General features: G+C 51.3%; 1 protein-coding gene across 1 annotated transcript; it reads left to right on the top strand.

Annotated features, from left to right (window-relative positions):
* The first annotated feature begins 414 nt into the window (after nucleotides 1-414).
* On the top strand, nucleotides 415-7022 carry LOC129630887 (spermatogenesis-associated protein 2-like protein). The gene is made up of 2 exons (XM_055551446.1): nucleotides 415-765; nucleotides 1565-7022. The coding sequence occupies exons 1-2, from the start codon at nucleotides 442-444 to the stop codon at nucleotides 2675-2677; spliced, it is 1437 nt and encodes a 478-aa protein (XP_055407421.1). The 5' UTR covers nucleotides 415-441; the 3' UTR covers nucleotides 2678-7022.
* The last annotated feature ends 2319 nt before the right edge of the window (nucleotides 7023-9341 follow it).

Raw genomic sequence — 9341 nt, forward strand, 5'->3', positions numbered from 1 at the left:
CGTCAAAAACCTGTGCCTGATTCAACCTCTGGGTCTAAGTAGTTTTTGTGGGAGGTGATCCCAGGAAGCACAGTGAAGAAACCGGGAACTAAGCAAGGGAGGGAGCTGAATCAACAGAGATGAACTTATGAGCAGGTTGTTGCTGTGGACAACTGGGGTGGTCCCACGGGGGACCCTCTCAGAGACAGGGTAGAACACACCTCAGAACCATCCCACCCATGGCAGGATGCCGGGGTTTGCACCCACAAAGCCTTCTTGCTGGGCCGCAGCCCCGGCCAGCTCCAGGATGAGGAGTACCGACAGATGGCATAAGGCCCTGCTTTCTCTTTTGCTAACACAACTTCCTCCTGGGCTTCCTGATTGAGCCGTGGGGCGGGACAGAGGCAGGCCGGCCTAGGCGGCCACGGGACTCTGGTCTGCATCCAACCCCTCACAGCCGCCATGAGCTGGCCCCGGGCCCCGGGCCCCAAAGAGGACGCTCCTGAGACCCTCCTCGAAGACCTCATCAGTTTCTACCTGGAGGGGGCAGGAGAGGGCCGGCTCCGGGTCTGCAGGCAAGCCACTCTCACCAGCAGGGCCCAGCAGCTGCTGGACACAGGGCCCCCTCTTCAACTCTACCTGCCTGAGGAGGTGGCCCCTGACTCGGGGGCTCCCTGCTTTGCCCAGCATATCGACCACAAACTGGTGCGGGCACTGGAGTTCCTGGAATTGGTCTCTATCCACCTGCTCCTGTTTCCCTGGAGGAAGGAAATCAGGTCCCTGAAGGTAGGTGTCGCCACTACCCTGGGAGAGAGGGTCTTGGGGAGGGGCCAGGGCCCTGCCTTGGGGTTGGGGAGGAAACAATGCGTCTGTCATGCCCACTGACATTGGTCCCATTTTACAGCTGGGGAAACTGAGGGCTAGAGTTTAATACAACTGATCTGTAGTCTGAGTCACTTCAGTTGTGACCAACTTTCTTCCATCCTCCGGCCCTGAGCCCACCAGCCTTCTCTGTCCATGGGATTCTCCAGGCAAGGATACTGGAGTCAGTTCCCATTTCCTTCCGCAGGGGATCTTGCCAACCCAGGGATTGAACCTTGAGTCTCTGATGTCTCCTGCATTGGCAGGCAGGTTCCTTACCACTAGCGCCACCTAGAAACTGCTCTGTGGTCACCAGCTAATACACAGCCCAGACAGGACTCAGACTCAGACAGTGCCACTCCAAACCACCAGGCTCTCCTGCTTTTCTAAAGAACAGGCAACAAGGAGGCCACAGGAAACAAGGCAAAGACCTGGGCTGTGGAAAGCCACTGCAAAGCTTTCGTCGCTTCTGGCTCCAGGCCAGGGCACCGGCTGGCTCCTTCTTCTGCTGAGTGACTTGAGGCAAAAGTCCTGCCTCTGGGCCTCAGTGTGTCCTTCTGTAAAATGGGACCAGGGCGACATGCCTGTGGGCCAGGTTTCCTTACGGGCCCATGCCCTGGCCCTCCTGCTTCTCAGGAGCCTCCGTTCCAGTCTTTGGTCCTTCCCCTCACAGCCACTCTGCTCTTGCGTGTGCCACCCTAACGAGCACCCCTGTTTGTTCCAGACATACACGGGGAGCTTTGCCTACTGGGTGCGGCCTGTGCTTTCAGAACACACCCTGCACACCCTTTTGGGCCGGCTAGGCTATATGGCCACCTCCGAGGTCGAGTTTTCCCTGGTCCAGGCTATCAGCGAGGAGGACACCAAACAGATGGTGTTTGAGATCTTCCTGACAAGAGTCGCATGTGAGGCCGTTCTCAGGACCCCGGGCAGGCAGCTCCTCGGGCCAGGCAGAGAGAGAGTGGCGGGGCCCCACCATAGACCTGGCTCAGAGACGGGGCTGCAGGAGGCCCTGTGGGAGGCCCAGCCTGGCCTGGATCCCTCAGCAGGGGTGGGAGCCAAGAGCGCCCTGGCCGAACACCCTGATGCTCGCTGCTCTCTGCCTGTGGCCTTGAACCTGCCTGAGGTCTCAACAACCCCCCATGGACTCCTGACTGGCCCCCTGGTCCCCTTGGGCTCCCTGCACCATGCCAGCACATGCTCTGACAGTGAGGAGTTCCTGACCTGCTACAGCGACCTCACACTGCACCGGACACCCTTGCTCCCCTGGGACCAGCCCTGGAGCAGCCTGGAAGGGAAGCAACTCCAGGGCCCAGGCCCTGGGCCCAGCCCAGCGCCGGGGGAGGTGGCCGCCACATCGGGTAGCAGTGGTGAGCAGCCCTGGGTCCCCGACGGGGCTTCTGAGTGTAAAGGGGCCACCGTCCCCAGCCAGCTCCGGCAGAGGCCCAGGTCCTGTCTGTCAGAGAATTCCTTGGCCCCAAAGCCAGATGCTCTGCCAGATCCAGCTGCCCTTGGCATGGACACTGAGCCTCCAAGCACTTCCTCGGAGATGGAAGAGCTCTGTGAGCACTTCACCCACCTCCTCAGAACCTCAACTCCAGCGGGCTATCTGAGGGACACCCCTGGTCCCAGGGTTGAGGAGGAGGGACAATCAGAGCCTCTCGTGGGGCCAGAGCCAGCCAGCAAAGGCAGCAGCCCGGACGGTAAAGTTGCTCTGCTCTGGAGGTCTCCACAGGCCTCCACTTCATGTAAAAGAGCCCCCAGTGCTTACTACGTCCCCCTTAAGGGGCTGGAGGAGCCAGTTCCCACACGGAGATCCTACACGAGCCACAGCTGAGCATGTCACTCCGACTTGAAGAAATGATGGGTCTGGAACCACAGTGGGGACATCAGCCACGGGGACATGTCAGCCTGCTCATCCCAGCTGGCCTCAGGTACTAGCCCTGCCACCTACAGACTGTATGACTCTGGGCCACTCCCCACACCTCTCTGAGCCATGCTTCCCTGTCTGCAAAGTGGAGGTGATGTCAGATCTGCCTCACAGGTAGCTGAGACGGGTTAGGAGGTGTCTGCACACTGCCGACCTCAGAAGTGGGGGCGCTTCCTGTGCCCTTCACATCCCAGCTCAGCGTGTGACCTTGGGAGCACCATCACCCTTCATCTCTGACCAGCAGCCTCCCTTGGCATCCTTGAGGCACCTGTCACAGGGCAGATTATATGACAGCTGTGTAGACAAGCAGACATGTAAACCACCCTCCATCTGTTCAGGGTCGTCTGTCAGCCACCCTCTTCTCTCAGCTAACTTCTGGTTGACAGAGAGCAAGGCCATTGTTGGGAGCCCAGGATGAGCTCACAGGCCTGCTCTGCATCCAGGGTTGGGGACTCCATCACCCAGGCTGTGTGGAGTGGGGGTGCCCCTCCACCAGCCTTTCCTGCCCCCACATATGCATGCATACATGCACACAAGTGGGTGCATCCAGGCACATGTACACACATGTACACGGGCATTCCTCACAGTGGCCCAAGAGACAGTGGTCTCCCTCTCCAGCCGAGAGCCTCTCTATGGAGGGGCAGGTGGCACCTGCCCAGGACCTGCCCCTCGGCTTTGCTTCTGCCCAGTGGGGAGGACGACATAAGGTAATTTTAGACTTAGAAAAAAGTTGCAAACTAGCACAAAGAATTTCCTTCTCTCCCTCACCTGGCTCCCCCTGAAACTGTCATTGTACATAACCACAGTATGAGCCTCAAGAACAGGAAATTGATGTTGATACAATTATTATCAAACTATGTTGTTGTTTAGTCACTAAGTCATGTCCAATTCTTTTGCGACTCCCTGGACTATAGACAGCCAGGCTCCTCTGTGCATGGAATTTTCTAGGCAAGAATACTGGAGAGAGTTGCCACTTCCTTCTCCAGGGGATCTTCTCAACTTAGATCCAGCCTGTACTGCTTGTGTCTCCTTCATTGGCAGGTGGATTCTTTACCACTGAGCCAAACTCTATTTAAATTACACCAGTTTTCCCATTAATATCCTTCTCTATTCCAGGATCCTCTCCAGGATCCCACATGACATTTGTGAGTTTTCATCCCCTCCAATCTATAATAGTTGCTCAGTCTTTTTCTTGTCTTTGATGATCTTATGCTTTTGATCAGAACTGCATACCATTCAGTTATTTTGTTGAATGTCCCTCAGTTTGTCTGGTGTGTTTGTGGCTGGAGTGAGGTTACACATTTGGGCAGGGATACCACCATTTAAAAAAAGGATGTTGTGTCCTCCGTGCATCTTATCAAAGGATTATGATGTCCGTGGATCTTGTTACTGGAGATATTTACCTCCTCATCCCTGGAATAAACCACTAGGATCTCTGGTTCCTTGTATTAGAGAATGATGTTCAGAGACCAAGATCTAAGTGCCCGGTCTACACATTGTTACTGGGTGTCACTGCTTCTAAGCCCACTCACGGGACAGAGTTAAGAAGCACATGTATGTATACTAACCCACGCATATGCACACATAGCTATATTTCCATATCTGCTGCTGCTGTTAAGTCACTTCAGTCGTGTCCGACTCTGTGTGACCCCATAGACGGCAGCCACCAGGCTCCCCCATCCCTGGGATTCTCCAGGCAAGAACACTAGAGTGGGTTGCCATTTCCTTCTCCAATGCATGAAAGTGAAAAGTGGAAGTGAAGTCGCTCAGTCATGCCCGACTCTTAGTGACCCCATGGACTGCAGCCCACCAGGCTCCTCCATCCATGGGATTTTCCAGGCAAGGTACTAGAGTGGGATGCCATTGCCTTCTCCGATTTCCATATCTAGCTATATGTAATTTTAATCATGAGTTCACACTGAGACCTCTGATTCTAATCCAGTACCACAGGGTTTATTCTACCCTTCCTCTTATTTATAACATATCTTTCTCTAACAGTGAGAAACACAGCTCTCAGAATCTACAGATTATTTGTTTTAGTCTACTGAGTCTACTAAATTGATCCTAGTATAGTTTCAGAATTGCTAAATATATCCTTATGAGAAATACTTCTAATAACTGTATTTCAGCACTTACGTGAAATAACTTTTACCTTTACTCCTCTCGTGTCCAACCTAGATACAGTTTTCCAGGGTTACTTCAGCTAGTTCTTCCCAGCACCTTCAGTGTGGTCATCATGTGCTTGTGCTTGATCTGTGTTTTCCACCTTCCATTCCCGCTATGTCCTAGTCAGCTGTTTATTTGGGGCGGGGTGGTACGTGAGACATTACTAAGGTTCTCAAGTCAGAGTTACCCAAAATGGTTTATTCACTGAGTACATTCCCCTCTCATCCCAGCAACCCTGAACCCATTCAATTTTCCTTCTTCCAGGCTTTTCCCACTAATCTGCTTATTTTCTGGATTATCTTTCCTGTCCACCCTATACATCTGTGTATTTTCCTTAGGCTAGCATACTCTAGATACTCATTTGGACACTACTTTCTTCCCTGAGCAGTATGTCCTGGAAATCTGTGTCACATCTGTTCAGAGAGACCCTTCTCATTCTACTTCACAGCTGCATGCTGCTCCACTGTATGGATGTGCCATGCTTTATTTAACCACTCTCTTATATATGAGTCTTTCGGTTGTTTTCAATATTCTGCAGTTACAATGTTGCAGTAAATAACCTTGAGCATATATTTTTTCATGTCCTAGAAGTAGGGTTTCTGGATCACAATCAAGATGTAGATACATATGTAGTTTGTCGGGTGTTGTCAAAATTTCCCTCTAGAAGGGCTGTACAAACTTGCGCACTCACCAGTAAAGTATGAGAGTGCTTCCCCACAGCCTCAACAACACAACGGGTTGAGATGTGTATTTTTTTTTTTCTGCCAGTCTAGTAAGTATCTCGGTATTCTTTTAATCGCTGTCTTAGTCTGTTCAGGCTGCTATAAGAAAATACCAAAGGCCGAGGGCCTTAGAAACAACAGACATTTAAATCTCAGGGTTCTGGGAGGCTGGAAGCCCAAGATCATGGTGCCAGCATGGCTGGGCTCTGGTGAAGGTCCTCTTCCGGACTGCAGATTGCCTATGCCCCCCTGTTCCCTTGTATGGTGGAAGGGGCTTGGGACCTCTGTGGGGGTCTCTTACCAGAGCACTAATCCCAACTGAGAGGGGTCCACCTTCATGACCTAGTCATCCTGCTCCTGAAGTCCCTCTTCCTCACACCATCACCTTAGACATTAGGTTTTCAACATATGAATTTGGGGGAGACACGAATATTTAGACCATAGCATCCATATTTCTGTAATTGAGTGAATTTGAGTATTTTTCCTATCTTTCAGTGCCATTTTAATATCTTTTTTGTAAATTGTCTGTTTGGATAGTTTTCTCATTTTTCTATTGGAGTTTTGGTTCTTTGTCTATTTTTAAGAATTCTTCAAGAATATTACTCCTTTGTGATACATGTTTTGAATATCTTCTCCGATGTCGTCAGATGTCTTTTGACTGTTTTCTCATGGCTTTTGTCATATACATTTTTTAGCCAGATTTCTCAATCTTATTATTGCTGGATTTGGAATCATAGTTACAAAGTTCTCCTACCTTGAGGTTTCAAAGAATTCATTCTTATAGTATGTGCATGGTTTCATTTTTTTACATGTAGATCCCTAAACCACTTGGAGTTTATTCTTGGGTATGGTGTAACATATGAATCATCTTTTTACAAATGATGACTCAGTCATCTCAGCACCGTTTATTTAAAAATCCATCTTTACCCCCAATAATCACTGAGATGACACCTGTATCACGCACTTACATCTACTTCTGGGCTTCCTAGTCTATCCCACAGGTCTACTCATGTACCAGTACCACACTGTTTTAATTATAGACATTTTATAGTATGTTTCAACATCTGGATCCCCAAGGGTAAGATTTATTTAAAACTTAGCACTTGCCCATGCTCTGGGCCCCTTCCACACATCAGGCCAGTTATCCTCTCAACACTAGAAGTGAGCAATGCTCCCATTTAACAGATAAGATAAAGCAGCACTCACAAGAGATTCAGTGACACGTCAAGTTTTCATGGGAATTCCCGGAGGTCCACTCCTAGAAAACCTGAAGCTACGAGAAGTGGTCCCCAAAGCGTGCTTTCTGACCAGCAGCCTCATTATCACTTCGATAGTCATTAAATTCTCAGGCACATCCCAGATCCGCTGTATTAGAAACTCTGGGGGCAGGCCCTGCAGACCATGCCTTAACATGCCCATCAGAGGATTCAGACGGCCTACAGTTAGAGAACCAGGAGCTACAGCGTCTCAAAGGGCCCAGAACTGGGAGTCATCAGCAGCTGCAGGCACCCTAAAACAGTGCTTACCAACATGCGTTCCAAGGAACACTCACACCTGGAAGTTAATAACCCCCTAAATGAGGGGTTCTACTGTCAAATGAGTCTGAGAGTCCCTGACTGAAGCAAATTTCAGAAGGCATTTTTATTTCAAGACTTCCTGACTTTACCTAGGCTAACGTACTTTGTGCAGCTCAGAGAGTACCCAGGTGGTGAATCTCAAATTTGCTGGACTACAAAACCCTCTTTTCCCAGAGTACCTATTACTATGTCCCCAGACACATGTGTTCTGTGAACCTGTCTTGGAGAAGAAAAAGCCAAAAGATGCAGAAATTCAAGAGGACAGCATTAAGTGCTAATACCCATTCTGATCCCATAAGCTTGGCTTTCTCCTAGCTTCTGTTTAATGACAGCTTTGGCCAAGTTCACCATCTTATGGAAACTAGAGGAACAGAGTTTACCCCAGCCTCAGGGGGGTCACGGGGTTGGGGTTATTAAGAAAAAAAGGTTGTGTTCCATTGACCCTGGCCTTTGGTAAGTGAGTAATCCACTGCCAAAGCCCACTGGGTGCAATATAATTGTTGTTACATTCTCAACGGGGGAGGCCTGACATTTCCAAGAGCTTGTCAATTATTTTAATAACTGTTAACTCTTCAGGGTGCAGAGGCCAAGGGAACAAGTGTTACTCATTCCGCAGATAATATAAGCATTTGACGTGAGCTCCCCCACCTGGCTCCAGGAAAACAAGGGTGATGCAGATTCGATAGCACCCACGGGTAGATAGGTTTTGAAAACACCTCCTACCTGCTCTCAGAGCAATAAATACCTCAATCCTGCCTTCCCCAGGTGGGACGCTGGGAGTCTGCAGGAATCCCAGGAAGTGTCTCGACCATGCACTCCCCAGGCAGGGGGGCATTTCTCATCTAGGTGAGAGGTTCTGGTGGAAAGGAGGCAGGAATGGGAAAAACAAGCTGGGTGACATCATTTCCCAGAGTCCATGTTTAGCAAGGGGCTCCTGAGAGCTCCACTGTGGGAGCCCACTGGCCAGCGCTGAGGACATCACAGCACCAGGTGGTGAGGGTGGGGTGATGTGAAAGCAGAAGGGAGGGGAGGAGGGGCCCAGAGGCACCACGGAACTGAAACCAGACTGTGTGTCCAGCCTTCCCGCTTGCCTGTCCCGCACCTCTGAGGTCTCTAGCAAAGTCCTGTTAGAATGTTCCAGCTTATCTTAGTTGTGCAAAAGTCACCATCCACATCTGAATTTAGGTGTGAATGGTGGGGGAGACCGGGCAGTGTGCCTGATGCCAACACTAGACAGAACAGGAGCTCCAGAGCCATCTGGACAGTAAGGCCCCTGGAGGAAGAAAGCCTCAAACCAGGAAGTCAATCTGGGGACAGAAAGGCAGAAAGAGGCTGGGACCCGAGGGTCCTGAGCCACCACACCAGCCCTGGACCACCCACAGCTGCACTTCTACGTGAAGGAGATACATACTTCTATCTTTTTGGGTTTTTTTTAATCACATTTCCCCCCAGTACAGATTCTCAAATTGAGCTGTGGGGAAAACTGGACTATTTGTCTGCAAAGTCCCAAAGCTGGTCCCAGCATGTCCAGGTGCCTGGTAGCAGCGGTTGCACTTCCTGCTGGTCCATCACCGGCGTCTAGGCTGAGACGCATCCCCGCCTGTGCAACTGGCCCAGGACCAGTCCCTCCAGGAAGGGCCAGGAGCCAGAGTGCTGCCCTCCGGGCGCTGCCTCTGGGCCCAGCTGCCCTCCGGGCGCTGCCTCTGGGCCCGGCTACCCTCCGGGCGCTGCCTCTGGGCTGGGACCACCTGTCACCAACTTCCATCAGCGAGTTGCGTGCACCAGTGCCTCACTCACGCGGAGGCCAAGACGAGGCCTTCCAACCTTCAGGCACGCCGACCGCCACGCGGGAGAGGCCGAGGCCTGTTCCCCCAAGTTCATAATCAATCCGCACCCCTACGTCCGCACACGGCCTTCTGGAAGCTCTCTCCACCCACCTCTGAAGTTCAGGAGCTCCAGTGCTCCAAGAGCCTTTGCTTGCAAGACCCATCCTTCCCGTCCAGATTGTCCTCGGAGAGAATGTTCTTCCTGTCTCTTGCTGCTACTTGACTCAGGAGACAGCTGTGCCTTTGATGCACTGCTACAGCTGAACACAGCTAAGACAGT

This window comes from Bubalus kerabau, chromosome 17 (assembly GCF_029407905.1).
Source record: "Bubalus kerabau isolate K-KA32 ecotype Philippines breed swamp buffalo chromosome 17, PCC_UOA_SB_1v2, whole genome shotgun sequence".
Taxonomy (NCBI): Eukaryota; Metazoa; Chordata; class Mammalia; order Artiodactyla; family Bovidae; genus Bubalus; species Bubalus kerabau.

What these genes read in the sequence shown, in the direction of transcription:
- LOC129630887 (XM_055551446.1), top strand. Translation starts at nt 442, where the DNA reads ATGAGCTGGCCCCGGGCCCCGGGCCCCAAAGAGGACGCTCCTGAGACC. An exon ending in AGGAAATCAGGTCCCTGAAG is followed by an intron (nt 766 to 1,564) that starts GTAGGTGTCGCC and finishes TGTTTGTTCCAG; the next exon opens with ACATACACGGGGAGCTTTGC.